At 42.5% G+C, this 19,920-nt stretch overlaps 1 protein-coding gene and 1 long non-coding RNA gene across 2 annotated transcripts; one reads left to right on the forward strand and one right to left on the reverse strand.

The window, feature by feature from the left end:
• The first annotated feature begins 631 nt into the window (after nt 1–631).
• LOC142150020 (uncharacterized) lies at nt 632–1,402 on the forward strand. Its single transcript, XR_012690974.1, has 3 exons — nt 632–761; nt 852–969; nt 1,170–1,402. It is a non-coding gene; the product is annotated as an uncharacterized LOC142150020 (long non-coding RNA).
• On the reverse strand, nt 1,124–2,392 carry LOC142150019 (uncharacterized). The gene is made up of 2 exons (XM_075205281.1): nt 2,005–2,392; nt 1,124–1,538 (listed from the first exon to the last, which is right to left on the reverse strand). The coding sequence occupies exons 1-2, from the start codon at nt 2,348–2,350 to the stop codon at nt 1,210–1,212; spliced, it is 675 nt and encodes a 224-aa protein (XP_075061382.1). The 5' UTR covers nt 2,351–2,392; the 3' UTR covers nt 1,124–1,209.
• Nucleotides 2,393–19,920: the final 17,528 nt, after the last annotated feature.

Genomic DNA, 19,920 nt, shown 5'->3' on the forward strand with positions numbered 1-19,920 from the left:
CTTTTGTGTAGCCCAGAGGTCATGTTTACTAGTATTTTTTTGCTGTTTTATGCAGCAAATGAGAGTTTGCTGCAGCTGCTGACACTGTGCACTCTTGCACAGTCCCAGTTCAGGAGGAGGAAGGCGAAGTTTATGGCACAACAGAAGAAAACTCGGTGTCTGTATATGCGCAGGAGAAGAGCGTTTCTCAGGCCCAGCATTGCCTCAATTTTGAGATTCAATGCTGCCAGTAACCGAACCATGCGTGCCAGAGAGCGTAGCCACGGAGAAGCTTTCTGGTCTACTGTGGAAGCGTTTGAGGAACAGCAGTGGATGCAACACTTCAGAATGTCACGTGGGACATTTAACTATATGCTTGACCTTATTACCCCAGCACTTTCCAGGAAGGCAACTAACTTTGGGAAACCTATTCCACCATGTAGGCGCCTTTCTATTGTGTTGTGGTGGTATGCTACCCCTGGAGAATACCGGACAATCTCCTGCTTGTTTGGAGTGGGGATATCCACGGTGTGCACTCTAGTGCATGAAGTCACTACGGCATTGCTGGAAGCCCTGTATCATCGCTTCATCTCCTTACCGCAAGGTCAGCGCCTGGATGATACAATTGCAGGATTCCTGAAGCGTGGATTTCCACAGTGTGCTGGAGCCATAGACGGGACACACATCCCCATCATTGCCCCCACAGACAACCATGCGGATTACTACAACCGCAAAGGCTGGCATTCCATCATTCTGCAGGCTGTGGTTGACCACAACTATTGGTAAGCATTTTTTATGGGTTTTTTTATGTGACTGTGCCATGTGTAATGCGTATTGTAAAACATATTTATATATGGGTTTTTTTATGTTAGTTTCACAGATGTTTTCATCGGGTGGCCTGGACGTTCCCATGACGCCAGAGTTCTAGCAAATTCGGACCTTTACCAAATTGCTGAGGAAAGACAAGATGGCTGGCTGTTCCCTAGAGAGGTAAATATAGGTTTAATGTTGTATGATGTTTTTGTAATTGAAGCATAAAAACTATCAATATTGTATGTATTTACTGCCCCTTTTTATATACAGATGTAACACTTGCAAAATGCATTTTTACCATATAGTACCAAGTGTACTGCGTTATTTGACCAATATTTTTAACATGGTGACGTGAAACTGCATGTTTTTATTTACAGAAATCTACGTTTGTTGATGGTGTGGAGATACCGGTACACATCATTGGGGATGCTGCTTACTCTTTGAGGCGCTGGCTGATGAAGGGGTTCTTGGAGGAGGTGCCTGCACTCGTGAGAGGAGTCTGTCCATGAATCCCATAATACACTCACGATTTTCGCGTAACACGCGTTCCTGCATGTTCATGATTTGCATGAGGAAAGAGTCCTGCAGTTCCCGCTCATTGTCCATGAAACGCTGCAGTTGTGTATTCTCGTGTTCCCTCAAGGTGCTGTCCATCTCCCGCAGTTGATCCATCATGACAGTTGTCATTGTTTTAGTTGCTTGGTCCATTTTGTTGGGCCTTTTGCGTTTTTTAGGAACGTTGTAAACTGTACGTAGGAAAAAACACAGTAAAACATACATTAGAATATATAATGTGGCAGAACAAAAAAGCAGTGTTGTAAGCTGATATGTGCTTGAGGCCTCCGCCCTCTTGCCCAGTAGTTTTGCACTGCAACATATGCGTAGAGATGTTTTAATACTTTGGAGTGTATTATATTTGTCTTTTGGGCTTTTTGCTGATATAGTTCTCTTTTTAAAGTTATGTAGAAACATTGGTGTTTGGTTTGCATTTATGTTGATATAGTTCTCTTTTTTTTACAGTTATGTTCAAACATTTTTTTATTTTTTTAAAGTTATGTAGATATATTTTTTGGTATTTGGCTTGCATTTTGGTTGATATAGTTCTCTGTTTTTGGGACTTTTATTTATACAGTTCTTTTTTTTACCAATTATGTAGATATAAATGTATGTATATATGGTTGGTTATTATGTGAGATTATTAAAAATACTTACTGTTGGAGCATAAACTGGGACCTGGCATAGACTTTGACACCGGCACTGGTTCTGGCTGCGTTTCTTGCGAAGTCTCTGTAATGACTTGCGCAGTAGGGAATGGCTGTGAATCGTTCAATTCCTCCCAAGACATGTTGGTGTCATCTGTTGTGGCAGAGCACTCCAGTTCTGGGGTGTCTTCAATAGAATCTTCTATTATTATGGTTGCGGTCTCGCTTGTCTGTGTGCTCTCTGGTGGTGTTGGTATAGCCGCATCCACATTGCTAGAAGATGACAGTGCAATTGGATTTGTCAGAGGAGAATGTCCAAAGACCATATTGCACTGGTCATAAAAGGGCCAGTCCATTCTTTCAGCGCCACTTTTGCGCCTGTTGTGGTCATGGACTTTAGTGTACTGCTTCTTCAGGGACTTCAATTTGTTCGGGACTTGTTGCTGTGTCCTCTTTATGCCATGTTGTGTGAGTATTTTGGCAATGTTGTAGTACACTGTGGCATCCTTCACAGTCCCAGTCACTTGCCTTCTAATTTCTTCCTCCCCTCTGACATTCAGCAGCTCACGCACCTCTTCCTCCATCCAGTGTGTCATAACTGCTGTAAATAAACACTGTTTTTGTAAACTATTAAAAGCAATTTTCTCACAAAAAAACGCTTCTGCTTCAGCTTTAGCTTGAGAACACCATCCACCATCTCTCCTAAAAAGCTTCTACAATGTTCCACGGGCTTCCAACGATGACATCATCCTCCAGAGACAGGCAGACAGCCAATCAGCATATTTTCTGTGCAACCCGGGTTGAAAAACCCGGGTTGCACCATTCATAGTGCAGGCGACCCGGGTCTGACCCGGGAATTACCCCTCGATAAATCCCGGGTTGAAGACCCGGGTTTTTAGACCTGGGATTTTGGACTTGTACCATTCATACTGCACCAAGACCCGGGTCGTTTGAGCTCGCCCCGGCAAAAACCCGGGATTTTGGAGCAGTATGAATTAGTCACACATGTCCCCTCTCTGTCCCAGCACCTTTAGTCACACATGTCCCCTCTGTCCCAGCACCTTTAGTCACACATGTCCCTCTCTGCCCAGCACCTTTAGTCACACATGTCCCTCTCTCTGTCCCAGCACCTTTAGTCCCACATGTCCCCCTCTGTCCTAGCACCTTTAGTCACACATGTCCCTCTCTGCCCAGCACCTTTAGTCACACATGTCCCCCTCTCTATCCCAGCACCTTTAGTCACACATGTCCCCTCTGTCCCAGCAACTTTAGTCACACATGTCCCTCTCTGCCCAGCACCTTTAGTCACACATGTCCCCTCTCTGTCCCAGCACCTTTAGTCACACATGTCCCCTCTGTCCCAGCACCTTTAGTCACACATGTGCCCTCTCTTTCCCAGCACCTTTAGTCACACATGTCCCCTCTGTCCCAGCACCTTTAGTCACACATGTCCCTCTCTGCCCAGCACCTTTAGTCACACATGTCCCCCTCTCTGTCCCAGCACCTTTAGTCACACATGTCCCCTCTGTCCCAGCACCTTTAGTCACACATGTCCCTCTCTGCCCAGCACCTTTAGTCACACATGTCCCCTCTGTCCCAGCACCTTTAGTCACACATGTCCCCTCTGTCTCAACACCTTTAGTCACACATGTATCCCTATACCCTGCAGCTTCAATCCCCCCCAATACACACACTAACTCCCCCTTCCTCTTACCTTTTTGTACACTAGTGGCTCCAGGGACATAGAGAACTGCTGCAGCTCTGCACAGACCATAGAGTTCCAGCAGCCCCGCCTACACTTCCTACCATGTGACCACGGAGGTCACATGACTTGGTGATATAGCTGTTACTGAGATGCGATGGAGACAGCCTTTGCGGTCTGTGCAGGGGCTGTTACATCGCAGAGTACTCACTGCAGCCGCATCATTCATTCACAGAAGGAAACCCACTCAAACACAGGGAGAACATTCAAACTCCTCACAGATAATGACATGGTTGGGAATTGAACTCATGATCCCAGTGCTGTGAGGTTGAAGTGCTAACCACTTAGCCACTGTTCTGAAAACTTCATGCTGCATCAATACATTAACACATTAAAATTAGCTATGAGATATATTTATCTTGGAAAAAAATAAATTCTTAGTATCTGGACATATGGTTGTAGTTGAAAATCTAGGCATTTGGGGATATTACTGCTGTTGAGCTATGATGGGATGGCTAGGTGGTTTAATAGCCTTTTTGTAAAGTTTGGGTAGTTACTAAAACAATGGTATTCTAAGATGTGGAATATATATAAATTGTTTTACTAATAGTGAAATAATTCCATCAGAATACACAGTGACAGCATCCTTAGAAGGATTATTAGTCAGTTGATTGCAGGTGAGATTATTTATAAGGATTGGTAAAGATTAAGAAATATATTTATTGTTATCCTGAATTAATACAGCACCACCTTTATCTGATGAATTTTTTATCTGATCACTATGATAATTAAACTAAAATGACAGTTTGTTATACCGTGACTTGCGTGCAATATTATAATGTGAAATTAAAAGTGTTACTGTAATCACATTATATTATGACAAAAATTTGTATAAAATAAAACACAAACTGAAGACAAAACATGGTGGTAGAATTAAATCTAATGTATTGAATAAAGGAATTAGTACAAAGTAACATAGCAACACATTCCTAAGGATAAAAAACACAAATGCAGTCCTTCCTTTGTCCTTTCAGCCCTCCAAGCTTGTTGGATACTTCGAATAAATGATTACAGAGATACAGAGGAAGCATGAGAGAATAATACTTTCACAAATATATTATTTTAATATGTCTGTATCAATCAATCAATCAATCAAAATACAAAATGATAGCTTCAGGTTAGCAGTGCAGTTGAAAATAAATATCTAAAGAAATTCTTAATTTGCCTTACAAATCCTAAACTCTTTTCTCTTTGTATGATTATGAAGTCCATGAAAAAATGGGCATTTGGAAAGAGTTTGAGCACCGAATTTTTTAGTGTACATATGTAGGTGCAAACAAATTGTCTAGATAGAAAACACACCGTGGGGCTCATGTAGAGTTGGATGCTTCTGAGCACCGAAATGTAAGCAGGAAAAGATGCACAGATGAAAAACACATTTACATGCATACGTTCAGTCAGACGCATCTCTCAATGCATATGTGCCAGGTTTACCTCCGGAGCAAGTGTACACTTAAGCAATGTGATAGCGTTTCTTGTCACTGAAATGCTTGGGTTGTTAAACTGTGTGCATGTCCTTTTCACCAAATGAGTGGGTTGGTGGGACAATGCCATCTTGAAAAGTAGAGGTGTCGCCCATAGCAACCATTCAGTTTCTAATTATCATCTAGTACATTCTAGAAAATGATAACTAGAAACGGAAATATCCACTTTTCCTTTTTAAAAGGGTTGATAAATCTACTGCGTACAGTCATTTAAATTATGTTGGGTTTTTTAAATGCTGACATACATAAGGATAAAACCTTAAAAAATGAAAAGAGGAAGCAAAAGGCAGCCTGCTACTTATGCAAATCTGCCCATCTGGGCCTATGTGACCTTGCTAGAAATGCAGGTCTGCAGCAGACTAATCATTCCTCAGGTGCTTATTTATTATGTGTGTATATCCTCCATTAGCATCTCAATTCCCACTAATGGGTTATAGTATCACCTGTATGGAGAAGATGCTTCAACCTTTCCTACCAATACCTACATTTTTATGTTATTTTTAAAAGTCTTAGGTTGTTATTCTGCCCTTTCCAATTTATCTAATATCCCAAAGCCTCTATAACTCCCACATCCCAAACCACTTCCAACTCTGCCCTATCTGCCCCTCAGTCAATCTTCAAGTCTTGTCAATTCCACCTGCCTGAAGCTAGATGCCATTAAACAAATAATCTACTCTCTAATAAGATCTATCATTTGATACTGAACCAGTCTGCCACTCCTACACCTACTCTAGTCTAATTACAACACCACCAGAATACATACCTCTGGTCAATCCTTGTGTGCCATCTTTCTGTTCCAGGCTATGCTCTGGATCCCTTTAGCATTCTATTCCTTATTTACAAAGCTCTCTCCCAATTCTTCCTAACATTGCTAACCTGATTTCCAAATACAATCCTACATTCACTTTGACTTTATGCATTTTTTACACAGTGCTTGATGCACTATGTATGTGGGAAATAAAGCAAGTTCCTCTATGTGCCCACTGCTGGAGGAAGTGCATAGAAAAATAGCATGCTCTGTATGCAAATATCCTGATTTGGTTTGAAAGTTGTCCCCCATGGTCCTCTATCCTCCATTTGTTATTATGCCGTAATATTTTCAATGCTTTACTATAACTGAAAACAGATAATAGAATCTGTTTCCTGTCTTATTGAGTGTCCCATGTTTCCAGATATACTTGTCTCAGATGATAAATGATTATCTTAAATTCACAGCCTCAGATTTTTACATTCTCCAACCCTCATATATTTGGGATAATGTAATCTGTGTGCTAGTCTTGCATTCTATGCCAATTAGATTTTTTTTTATCCTCTTGGTTAAAAATAGCTTATAGTGTTTTATGTTATGCCTAAGCTAAAACAAGACAGAGTGGATAAATGGCTTTATGTTTTTTTGTTATAAAGTACTTAATTAGGTCATTAAAAATAAGTTGGTTATACCTTTTTGGAAACCATCTGCAGCTGCTCTCCATTTAGTACAGTAACAATCTCAATGCTGTACTCACCATGTCATAGCCCACACTAACACTATTCTTCCCCATAACTTCACATTTGAAGTCGATATGGGTTATAAACTGCTTCTTTCCAAATTAAGTTATCAAGTGAGCACACCGGAAATTTCACTAAAGTCTTGCACAGTATGTACCATATAACTTAAAGATTATGCCACAAACAGGTTTCCTTCTCTGCTAGTAAGGATGAGATGTACCCCACACCATGTGACATTTGTGGAGAGATTTTCAATTGCAGCAACTTTTATGGACAAACATAGCCATTACTATTACTAGTAGTACTATTAATAGTATTCATTTCTATATAACTATATTCATAAATGTTGTAAGGTCTGCAGCTAAAGAAATCCACTAATAGTATGCTGTTTGGGAAAAGTCCCTGGGTGTAAGGAAACTCACTCATCATTCAGATAGAAAATGTAATTCCTAACAGTCCTGGGGGTAAATGTATCATAGTCCGTTTTTTTCAACTCGCCGGAAATCGGCGAGTTGACAGCTAAAATTTAAAGCGGTGCTGGCTTGTAAGGGCAAGTTTGCCTTTACAAGCCAGCGCTGCTTTAAATTTTAGCTGTCAACTCGCCGATTTCCGGCGAGTTGAAAAAAACGGACTATGATACATTTACCCCTGATGTCATTTCATTGCTTTACTACATAGGTTGAAAAAGAGGGATAGGCTGCGCTTCCTCCAAATATATGAAGCAGCCAAATGCGAACCTGAGAGTGTATGGGGGACCCCTAAACTCCCAACAATGTTAGATACGTATAAAAATAGTCAGGTTCTGGGCGCTTGTAAAGGAAAGATATATCAATTTAATATGGATAGGTCCACAATACGCTCCGGCCGGAACGAGACAGCTTAGATGTGTTAAACAATTAACATGCATCAATTGACACTGCTGAAAACAATGATAATGGTAAAAAACACTACAAACTCAGTGTGATTGCAAATATGGTTAGAGTGCACTTGCAAGCTACTAAAATATGAAATGACAATTGATATGAACCGCAAAAAAGAAAATGTAAGGAAATATAATGTCCAGAGTTGTAAAATAAAAATGTTGGTGATGATGAAAAAATGCAAGCAAAAATGAAATATGTAGCCGTTACTCACATGAAGCAGGGATGTCTGGCTGTCTATAATGCAGACAGGCACTTAGTAGCGGTCCCAGAGTCTGTGCTGATGAGGTTAGATATAACGTTGATTTCAATGATAAAAAGCACCCAGCAGAATGCCAATTATTAAAACAAGAATGAGGAAGAAAGTTCTTCTAGTTCCTAAAAGGAAATCCTCTCCTTCTTGTTGAAAGAAAAAATGATCCCGCTCAAATAGCGTGTGCACGCTGCGGGATATCTCCGTGTTGAGATTAAATGTATGGATATCAAAAAAGCCTCCAATAATGGACAGGTACCCAGCAGAATATAGGTGGTATTGATCCAAATGTAGTCCTCCTAATCCCCAACGTAGTCTCTCTCTTTCTCATAAAGTTGAGGCTAAACAGGGGAAGCGGTAGTGCCGCTGCGGATGAGCGCATACACGCTACAGGCTGGTCTCCGATGTGGATGTCTGTATATGGTAATGTAAGATGCTAGCATGCTAGTAAGTTGAATAAAACTGAGTTGAGGGACAGTCTCCAACGCGTTTCGCCCGGTGGCAATGGCCAGTGGGCTTCCTCAGGGATAGTAATGTTCAACTGGTCTTCCTAGCCAGTTTTTAAAGAGATCCGGATGTGCCAATCAGCCAAGAGGCAATGAAATAATTAAGTAATTAGTGAATAAATCTGAGTACTGGTGATTGCACAACGATCCAACAGGCATGATGGAAAAAAACAAAAGAAAACAATAGTGCACTAGTTGCAAAACAAAAAAGAGCATGTTTGAACATATATAGAAAAATATATATAAATAGATCTGGTTGCATAAATATTAATGGGTGATGTACATGGTATATATATATGAAATGAACAAAAAAAAAAATATATATATAAAAAAATGAAAAAAATAAAAAATAAAAAATAATATAAAAAAAAATAAAAAAAATAATAAATAAAAATAAAAAAATATAAAAAAATATAAAAAAATATAAAAAATATATATATATAAAAAAAAATATATATAAATATATATAAAAAAATAAATAAATAAAAAAATAAAATAAATTAATAAAACAATAAAAATAAATAAATAAATAAATAAAAATAAATATAAAAAAACCTCTCTAGTTACATTGACACTTTTTTACAACCCGCAGTTATCACACAGAGGAGTTACCTCCGTGATACTGGTCATGTCTTACAGATTTTACAAAATATAATTTGGCAAACTGGATATTTACTTATGACATGTGACGTCTGTTCACTCTATACCATCATTGACCATGAGACAGGCTGTGAGCATGTCCAGCACATTCTCACAACAGAAACAAGTATCCCGACTGATCAGATACAGTTTATCATGCAAGCTATTTAATTTACATTACATCACAACTATTTTTGGTTCAATGGAGGATACTATGAGCAGGTTCGCGGGACTGCGATGGGCGCGAAGTTCGCGCCCAGTTACGCGAACCTGTTCATGGCCCATTGGGAAAATCTTACCATTTGGCACAACAACCCATATAGTTCACACATTCTTGGATGGTACAGATACATAGACGATGTGCTATGTATATGGACCGGTAATGTGGACACACTCCAAGAATTTCTTAAATATCTAAATACGAACGATCTCAACCTCAAATTTACCGCTCAGTTTAGTGATACCAGAGTTGAGTTTTTAGATTTGGACATTTCTATCGTCGACAATTGTATACAAACTAAAACTTATCTGAAACCTGTAGATTGTAATTCGTACATCCCAGCATCTAGTGGACATTTGAAGAGATGGCTCACTAATATACCAAAAGGACAGTTCTCTCGAATCAGACGGAATTGCTCTAATCTGGCACTATATAAGGAACAATCTGAGGTTTTAAAGACTAGATTCCTTGACAGAGAGTATAATGATGTTGAAATACATAAAGCATTCGAACAAGTTAGAGACACGGACAGAGCTACTGTCACGGGCACTAGGAGTCTTTACCCAGGGATCACCAGGTGATAGGCTTACCAGAGCAGTATAGGTGGTAATATGGTACTCTGGTAGCAGGGTGATCACGGAACAGGAAATAGCAGGTGATGAGATGCTCAGGAAAGTCTATGACTAGCAGCACTGGCAATATGGAGGTAGTAATACACGAGGAACTGTATGGACAAAGGACACGTGAAGGTAGTCAGTGGTCTGCGGTAGCAAGTTGTACCACTGCTATAGTGAGGAGGAATGTCCAACAGAAACGAGGGGGTGATGAGAGTCAGCGGTCTGCAGATAGCAAGTTGTACCGCTGTCTGAGTGAAGGAGTGGAATCCAAGTGGAGGTATCCGGGTAGTCAGTGGTCTGCGATAGCAAGTTGTACCACTGCTATGTGAGAGGATACTGGAACAGGTGATACAGGAAACAGGGATCAGAGGTCTGACATCAGCAAGTTGTACCACTGAATATATATGTGAGGAGGTGCACGGGGGAAGACTGCAACACAGGATATACACAGGCACCTTATACACGATCCACAGTAATATGCACAATATAGATATATATATGTAAATGACTGATCAGGTCTGCAATCTAGAAAGTCTCTTGAAGTAGTCCAGCACAATGATAACACAGTCAATGATGGCAATAGACTCAGCGGATAGCAGACTCCAGAGAGAACCAAACACAGTCCAGCAAGATATGCAATACACAGCACAGTCAATGAGAAGTATGCATACCGTGGTTCAGCAGTAGCAGTCAGATGGGATTGCAGCGGTACCTGAGCGGCTGGAGGCCGACTGGATAGGAAGTCCCTGGATAGGTGAAGCAGCGGTCTAGCAGGTGCAGCGCACAGGTGAGTAGACCGACAGGGACACGAATCCACAGGAGTCAGCAACACGTGGAACTGGACTCATAGGAAACCCAGGAGAATGGAGATGATCCAGCAGAGGGTAGTAGAAGAGATACAAATCCAATGCTGACAGGAGGGTAGAGACCAGTGGAACACGTGAAGGCGTGGAGAGTGGATCAGCAGGAGATGGACGATAGCGCTGACCACAGCGGCAGGACTCAGCGGCACACGGAGGTAACCAGTAGCAACCACAGGAACCAACAGCGATGGGAAACAGGAGTGCAGCGCAGGGCAGGAGCTGTAGATCACGAAGTGTAGCAGATGGTAATGAAAAGCGGCAGTCTCGAGGAAGTCACAGCAACGATGAGATGAGAGTGTAGTGCACGGAGGCAGCGGATAGTAATCAGCTGGCAGTCACGATGTTGAACACGGGCGAGTTGCAAGCAGGAGACTGTAGTGCACAGAGGCAGCGGATAGTAGTCAGCTGGCAGTCACGATGTTGAACACAGGCGAGTTGCAAGCAGGAGACTGTAGTGCACAGAGGCAGCGGATAGTAGTCAGCTGGCAGTCACGATGTTGAACACAGGCGAGTTGCAAGCAGGAGACTGTAGTGCACAGAGGCAGCGGATAGTAGTCAGCTGGCAGTCACGATGTTGAACACAGGCGAGTTGCAAGCAGGAGACTGTAGTGCACGGAGGCAGCGGATAGAAATCAGCAAACAGACTTGATGAGAAGCAGGTGAGTGAGGTAAAAGCTGGAGTGCACGGGGGCAGCGGATAGCAATGAGCAAACAGTCACATTGATATAAAATAACGTTGAAGTGGTGTAGAAGACTGTAGTGCACGGAGGCAGCGGATAGGAATCAGCAAACAGTCATGATGATACAGTTGATGGTAGAAGTGGTATGGAACCACAGTAGTAGAAGTGGTTTGGAAACCACAGGAATCAGCAGCGCTGAATACACGAGTAATACAGGAACACCTTCAGAGACTCATGAGGAATGAGACTCCAAGATCAGGCAACGTGGTGTTGACCACAGGTGCTTAATATAGGGAGGTTGCCTGATCTGCCAATTAAGTTAAAGGAACATACACTGGAGGTATAGAAAGGGCTGCGCATGCGCAGTCCCTCAGGATGGAGGACGGCCACGGTTCCTAAATGTCCGGGAAGAAGCACTCACAGTCCGGTGAGTGACAGTACCCCCCCTTTTAAAGGTGGGCACAGAACGCCTGGAACCGGGCTTGTCCGGATTTTTGGAATAAAACTTCTTCAGAAGGGCAGGAGCATTAAGATCTTCAGCTTTGATCCATGAACGCTCTTCAGGACCAAAGCCCTTCCAATGAACGAGGAAACGGAGGACTCCTCGCGAAATTTTTGCATCCAATACCTCAGTAATCTCGAAATCCTCCTCCTGATGAACTTGAACTGGCTGCGGTGCTGAGGAAGGAGTCGAGAAACGGTTGATGATGAGAGGTTTGAGCAAGGACACATGGAAGGCATTGGAAATCCGAAGATTCTTAGGAAGAAGAAGTTTAACACATACTGGATTGATAACTTGAATGATCCTATATGGACCAATAAAACGAGGGGCGAATTTCATAGATGGAACCTTCAAACGAATATTTTTGGTAGATAACCAGACACGATCTCCAATTTTTAGTGGTGGAATAGCCCGCCTCTTCTTATCTGCGAAAGACTTATATTTGTTAGATGTCTTCTTTAAACAGGTTTTGACCTGAGACCAGATATTTTTGAAGGTCTGACAAGCAGTCTCCACAGCAGGAACTTGGGTGGGCGGGAGGGCAGGAAATTCCGGAAAAGACGGATGGTGACCGTAGACCACAAAGAATGGAGTTTTGGATGATGACTCATGGTACATGTTGTTATGGGCGAATTCAGCCCAAGGGAGCAATTCTACCCAGTTGTCTTGGTTGGCTGAAGAGAACATCCTAATAAAAGTCTCAAGATCTTGATTGACTCGTTCCGTTTGTCCGTTAGATTGCGGATGGTAAGACGATGAGAGTGCTAATCGTATGCCCAAGGTTTTACAAAGGGCCCGCCAGAATCTGGAAACGAATTGTACTCCTCTATCTGACACAATCTCAGACGGACATCCATGGATGCGGAAGATTTCTTTAATGAAATGTTCAGCCAGAGTAGACGAGGAAGGTAAACCGGACAGAGGGACGAAATGAGCCATCTTCGAAAATCTGTCTACCACTACCCAAATAGTATTGTGATTCTTACTTGGTGGCAAATCAGTAACGAAATCCATACTAATATGGGTCCAAGGCTTGGACGGAATGGGTAGTGGTCGCAGCAACCCTGCTGGAGTTCTGCGGGAGGATTTGAACTGAGAACATAAATCACAGGAAGCAATAAACTCTTTGACGTCTCTCCTCATTGAAGGCCACCAGTAACTACGAGAGAGAATCTCAAAGGTCTTATGTTCACCGGCGTGTCCAGAAAAACGAGAGGCATGGAACCACGAAAGGATTTTCCTCCTCAGAGTAGGAGGCACGAGGGTCTTCCCAAATGGTAGCATTTTGGTGGATGAAGCAGCCAGAGAAATACATTTGGGGTCTAGAATAGCATGGTTGGGAACCTCTTCTACATCAGAGGACGTCACAAAAGCTCGAGATAGAGCGTCAGCTTTCTTGTTCTTAGCAGCTGGTTTGAAGGTTATAATTAATTCAAAACGGGAAAAGAAAAGAGACCATCTTGCTTGACGAGGGTTCAAGCATTGAGCAGATTGCAAATATGACAAGTTCTTATGATCCGTGAAGATCGTCACCGGATGGCGAGCTCCTTCCAACAAGTATCTCCATTCCTCTAATGCAGCTTTGATGGCCAGCAACTCCTTGTCCCCGATAGTATAGTTTTTCTCTGCGGGCAGAAGACCCCGAGAGTAGAAGGCACAAGGATGTAATTTTTGTTGCTCCGAGCGTTGGGAGAGAATAGCTCCTAAGCCCACATTAGAGGCATCTACTTCTAGGAAGAAGGGGAGTGTCACATCAGGTTGTCGCAGAATGGGAGCAGACGAGAAGGACTCTTTGAGGATTTGAAAGGCTTGGAGAGCCTCAGATGACCATTGCTTAGTATTAGCCCCTTTCCGAGTTAAGGCCACAATGGGAGATGCAATGGATGAGAAGTCTTGAATGAAGCGTCTATAGTAATTGGCAAAACCTAAAAAACGCTGGATGGCACGAAGAGTAGTTGGCTGAGGCCAATGTAGTACAGCATTTACTTTGTCTGGATCCATCTTCAGGCCAACTCCGGAAACTATATACCCCAAGAATGGAATCTGGGGTAACTCGAATGAACATTTTTCCAATTTACAGAACAACGAGTTTTTCCGTAGTCTGGAGAGGACCTCTGCCACATGTTGGTGATGAGAAGGCAGGTCCTGTGAGAAGATCAATATGTCGTCCAGGTAGACAACGACACATACATATAATAAGTCCCGAAAGATCTCATTGATGAAACCCTGGAAAACCGCGGGGGCATTACATAGCCCGAAGGGCATTACTAAATATTCGTAATGCCCATCTCTGGTGTTAAACGCGGTCTTCCATTCGTCACCGGAACGGATTCTAATTAAATTGTAGGCACCACGAAGATCCAACTTAGTAAATATCCGAGCTCCCTTGATGCGATCAAATAGCTCAGTGATCAGCGGAATGGGATACCGATTCTTGATAGTAATGGCGTTGAGTCCACGAAAATCTATACAAGGGCGTAATGATCCATCCTTCTTTTTGACGAAGAAGAACCCAGCTCCAGCGGGAGAGGTGGAAGGTCGAATGAACCCACGCTGGAGATTCTCCTGTATGTACTCAGATGTGGCTTGAGTTTCAGGTAACGAGAGAGGATAGACCCGACCCCTGGGAGGAGTCTTGCCAGGTAGAAGGTCGATCGGACAATCCCAAGAACGATGAGGAGGAAGACGTTCAGACTGAGCTTTATCAAACACATCGGCAAATGAAGCATACTGAGGAGGGAGTCCCGGGGAGGAAGATGAGATGGAAGATTGCTGTACTTTAAGAGGAATAACTTGAGAGAGACAACGATGGTGACATTCAGGCCCCCAAGACGTAACTTGAGGGGTGCGCCAGTCAATCTGGGGAGAGTGACATTGAAGCCATGGAAGGCCTAAGACAATCGGACTAGTCGTAACAGGAAGAATTAAAAACGAAATTTCTTCATGGTGTAGTACACCAATCTGAAGGGTTACTGGAGACGTACTCTGGGTGATGAGACCATTGATGAGACGTGATCCATCTATAGCCGTCACAGTAATGGGTGTTTTTAAAGTGATCACTGGTAGGGACCATTGATTCACTAGTGATTTAGAAATGAAATTTCCTGCTGCTCCGGAATCAATCAATGCCTGTGACTCAAAGGATTTGGTAGCAAAGGAAATCGTAACATCGAAAGCGCAGACTTTAGATTTCATAGACAATGGAGAGGACTCCAGGGACCCTAACTTCACCTCTCCAGAACTAGTTAGGGCCTGGCATTTCCCGATTTCTTAGGGCAAGAACTGAGCATATGTGTGGAATCAGCACAATAGATACAGAGTCTATTCTTTACTCTTCGTTTCCTCTCTTCTAAAGATAATTTGGAACGTCCTATCTCCATGGGAATCACAGAAGGTGAAACTGGACGAAATTGAGGGTTTAAACGAAGAGGTGCTTTAGCAGAAGTTGTTTTCTCAGATTCTCTTTCACGAAATCTCATGTCTACACGATGGCAAAGAGAGATCAAATCTTCTAGTGACGAAGGAAGCTCTTGGGTAGTCAGTGCATCTTTAATTTTATCGGAGAGCCCCTGCCAGAAGGCGGCAACTAATGCTTCAGTGTTCCACTGAAGTTCAGAGGCTAAGATCCTAAATTGAATGACATACTGTCCTACTGTATGGGAGCCTTGTCGCAAACGAAGAATGCTGGAAGCAGCGGAGGTCACACGACCTGGTTCATCGAACACACTTCGGAACGTGGAAATGAATTTGGCACTATCTTGTAGAATTGGATCGTTTCTTTCCCACAGAGGGGAGGCCCAAGCCAGGGCTTGTCCAGAAAACAATGAGATAAGATAGGCCACTCTGGAACGATGGGTAGAAAAATTTTGAGGTTGGAGTTCAAAATGGACTGAACATTGGTTAAGGAAACCTCTACAAGTTTTGGGGTCCCCGTCATATTTTGACGGAGTAGGCAGGTGAAGCGTAGGAGCTGTAGACACCTGGGATGGCACTGGGGAAACGGAGGAAAGCACAGGAGCTTCAATACTAGCTGTAACAGTCTGTCCAGATGTTCCTTGGGAGGTTAACGATTGGTAACATTGAAGTAACAGCTGTTGGCGAGCATCCTGTTGCTCCACACGGCTGACCAGATGCTGCAGCATCTCTTTAGCAGTAGGTTCCGTATCTGGGTCTGTCATGGCCTGATCTTACTGTCACGGGCACTAGGAGTCTTTACCCAGGGATCACCAGGTGATAGGCTTACCAGAGCAGTATAGGTGGTAATATGGTACTCTGGTAGCAGGGTGATCACGGAACAGGAAATAGCAGGTGATGAGATGCTCAGGAAAGTCTATGACTAGCAGCACTGGCAATATGGAGGTAGTAATACACGAGGAACTGTATGGACAAAGGACACGTGAAGGTAGTCAGTGGTCTGCGGTAGCAAGTTGTACCACTGCTATAGTGAGGAGGAATGTCCAACAGAAACGAGGGGGTGATGAGAGTCAGCGGTCTGCAGATAGCAAGTTGTACCGCTGTCTGAGTGAAGGAGTGGAATCCAAGTGGAGGTATCCGGGTAGTCAGTGGTCTGCGATAGCAAGTTGTACCACTGCTATGTGAGAGGATACTGGAACAGGTGATACAGGAAACAGGGATCAGAGGTCTGACATCAGCAAGTTGTACCACTGAATATATATGTGAGGAGGTGCACGGGGGAAGACTGCAACACAGGATATACACAGGCACCTTATACACGATCCACAGTAATATGCACAATATAGATATATATATATGTAAATGACTGATCAGGTCTGCAATCTAGAAAGTCTCTTGAAGTAGTCCAGCACAATGATAACACAGTCAATGATGGCAATAGACTCAGCGGATAGCAGACTCCAGAGAGAACCAAACACAGTCCAGCAAGATATGCAATACACAGCACAGTCAATGAGAAGTATGCATACCGTGGTTCAGCAGTAGCAGTCAGATGGGATTGCAGCGGTACCTGAGCGGCTGGAGGCCGACTGGATAGGAAGTCCCTGGATAGGTGAAGCAGCGGTCTAGCAGGTGCAGCGCACAGGTGAGTAGACCGACAGGGACACGAATCCACAGGAGTCAGCAACACGTGGAACTGGACTCATAGGAAACCCAGGAGAATGGAGATGATCCAGCAGAGGGTAGTAGAAGAGATACAAATCCAATGCTGACAGGAGGGTAGAGACCAGTGGAACACGTGAAGGCGTGGAGAGTGGATCAGCAGGAGATGGACGATAGCGCTGACCACAGCGGCAGGACTCAGCGGCACACGGAGGTAACCAGTAGCAACCACAGGAACCAACAGCGATGGGAAACAGGAGTGCAGCGCAGGGCAGGAGCTGTAGATCACGAAGTGTAGCAGATGGTAATGAAAAGCGGCAGTCTCGAGGAAGTCACAGCAACGATGAGATGAGAGTGTAGTGCACGGAGGCAGCGGATAGTAATCAGCTGGCAGTCACGATGTTGAACACGGGCGAGTTGCAAGCAGGAGACTGTAGTGCACAGAGGCAGCGGATAGTAGTCAGCTGGCAGTCACGATGTTGAACACAGGCGAGTTGCAAGCAGGAGACTGTAGTGCACAGAGGCAGCGGATAGTAGTCAGCTGGCAGTCACGATGTTGAACACAGGCGAGTTGCAAGCAGGAGACTGTAGTGCACAGAGGCAGCGGATAGTAGTCAGCTGGCAGTCACGATGTTGAACACAGGCGAGTTGCAAGCAGGAGACTGTAGTGCACGGAGGCAGCGGATAGAAATCAGCAAACAGACTTGATGAGAAGCAGGTGAGTGAGGTAAAAGCTGGAGTGCACGGGGGCAGCGGATAGCAATGAGCAAACAGTCACATTGATATAAAATAACGTTGAAGTGGTGTAGAAGACTGTAGTGCACGGAGGCAGCGGATAGGAATCAGCAAACAGTCATGATGATACAGTTGATGGTAGAAGTGGTATGGAACCACAGTAGTAGAAGTGGTTTGGAAACCACAGGAATCAGCAGCGCTGAATACACGAGTAATACAGGAACACCTTCAGAGACTCATGAGGAATGAGACTCCAAGATCAGGCAACGTGGTGTTGACCACAGGTGCTTAATATAGGGAGGTTGCCTGATCTGCCAATTAAGTTAAAGGAACATACACTGGAGGTATAGAAAGGGCTGCGCATGCGCAGTCCCTCAGGATGGAGGACGGCCACGGTTCCTAAATGTCCGGGAAGAAGCACTCACAGTCCGGTGAGTGACAGCTACCTTACTTCCATCAAAAGTAAATAAGGACATTTCAAATCCTTTACCACCGGCCCTCATCACAAAATACAATTCCAATCATAAAGAACTTGAAAGAATTGTAAGGAAGCATTGGCACATATTACGCATGGATGAGCATCTGAAGGACATCCTTCCCGGACTTCCAAGGATCATTTATAGAAAATCAGATTCGCTTAACACTAAGCTCGTCAAGTGCTGCATTCCAAAAACAACTGCAGAAAAATGCCAACAGAGTTGGCTGGAAGAGAAAAGTGGGGGCTTTTATTATTGTAATAGGTGCCATGCTTGCAAAACTATTAATCATAAGGGAACAAAGCCCATCACCAACTTCCACTCTCATACCACAGGTGACTCCTTTCAGATCAAAACCAAAATCACCTGTGATACTATGGGTGTGGTTTATCTGTTGGAGTGCCCGTGTGGACTACAATATGTAGGGCGTACTATCCGGAAACTTCATGTTAGAATTTCAGAGCACCTTCGCAACATCACCAATCAGTTAGATAATCATACCGTATCATCTCATTTTCTTAAACATCATAACCACAACCACACTAAACTTCAGTTTTTAGGAATATGTAAAGTTCATAAACCTTGGAGAGGTGGAGATTTCATTTCCCTCATTTCAAAAGAAGAGGCGAGATGGATTTTTAATCTTAAAACCCTGATCCCAAAAGGATTGAATGTGGATTTTGACCTGGGTTATTTTCTCCACTCATAATGTATCCACTATATTTGTCCTTATACACATTGATACAATGGGAATAATATGCCAGCTATACCATATTCCCACTTTATTTTTATACTTATACTTATTTTTATTTTCATTTTTATACTTATTTTTATTTATTTATTATTTTATTTTTACTTATTTATTTATGTATTTATTTTATTTTTTATATTTATTTTTATTTTTATTTATTTATTTTATTTCTTATTTTTTATTTTTTTATTTTTTTTTTTTTTTTTTATATTTATATTTTTTATATATATATATATATATATATATATATATATATTATATATTTTTTTATATTTTTTTATTTTTATTTTTATTATTTTTTTATTTTTTATTTTATATTATTTTATTTATTTTTTTCATTTTTTTTATATATTTTTTTTTTATTTTTTTTATTTTTATTTTTTATTTTTGTTCATTTCATATATATATACCATGTACATCACCCATTAATATTTATGCAACCAGATCTATTTATATATATTTTTCTATATATGTTCAAACATGCTCTTTTTTGTTTTGCAACTAGTGCACTATTGTTTTCTTTTGTTTTTTTCCATCATGCCTGTTGGATCGTTGTGCAATCACCAGTACTCAGATTTATTCACTAATTACTTAATTATTTCATTGCCTCTTGGCTGATTGGCACATCCGGATCTCTTTAAAAACTGGCTAGGAAGACCAGTTGAACATTACTATCCCTGAGGAAGCCCACTGGCCATTGCCACCGGGCGAAACGCGTTGGAGACTGTCCCTCAACTCAGTTTTATTCAACTTACTAGCATGCTAGCATCTTACATTACCATATACAGACATCCACATCGGAGACCAGCCTGTAGCGTGTATGCGCTCATCCGCAGCGGCACTACCGCTTCCCCTGTTTAGCCTCAACTTTATGAGAAAGAGAGAGACTACGTTGGGGATTAGGAGGACTACATTTGGATCATCACCACCTATATTCTGCTGGGTACCTGTCCA

This window comes from Mixophyes fleayi, chromosome 4 (genome assembly GCF_038048845.1).
Source record: "Mixophyes fleayi isolate aMixFle1 chromosome 4, aMixFle1.hap1, whole genome shotgun sequence".
NCBI lineage: Eukaryota > Metazoa > Chordata > Amphibia > Anura > Limnodynastidae > Mixophyes > Mixophyes fleayi.

What these genes read in the sequence shown, in the direction of transcription:
- LOC142150019 (XM_075205281.1), bottom strand. Translation starts at nt 2,350, where the DNA reads ATGGACTGGCCCTTTTATGACCAGTGCAATATGGTCTTTGGACATTCT. An exon ending in TCCCAGTTTATGCTCCAACA is followed by an intron (nt 1,539 to 2,004) that starts GTAAGTATTTTT and finishes TCCTACGTACAG; the next exon opens with TTTACAACGTTCCTAAAAAA.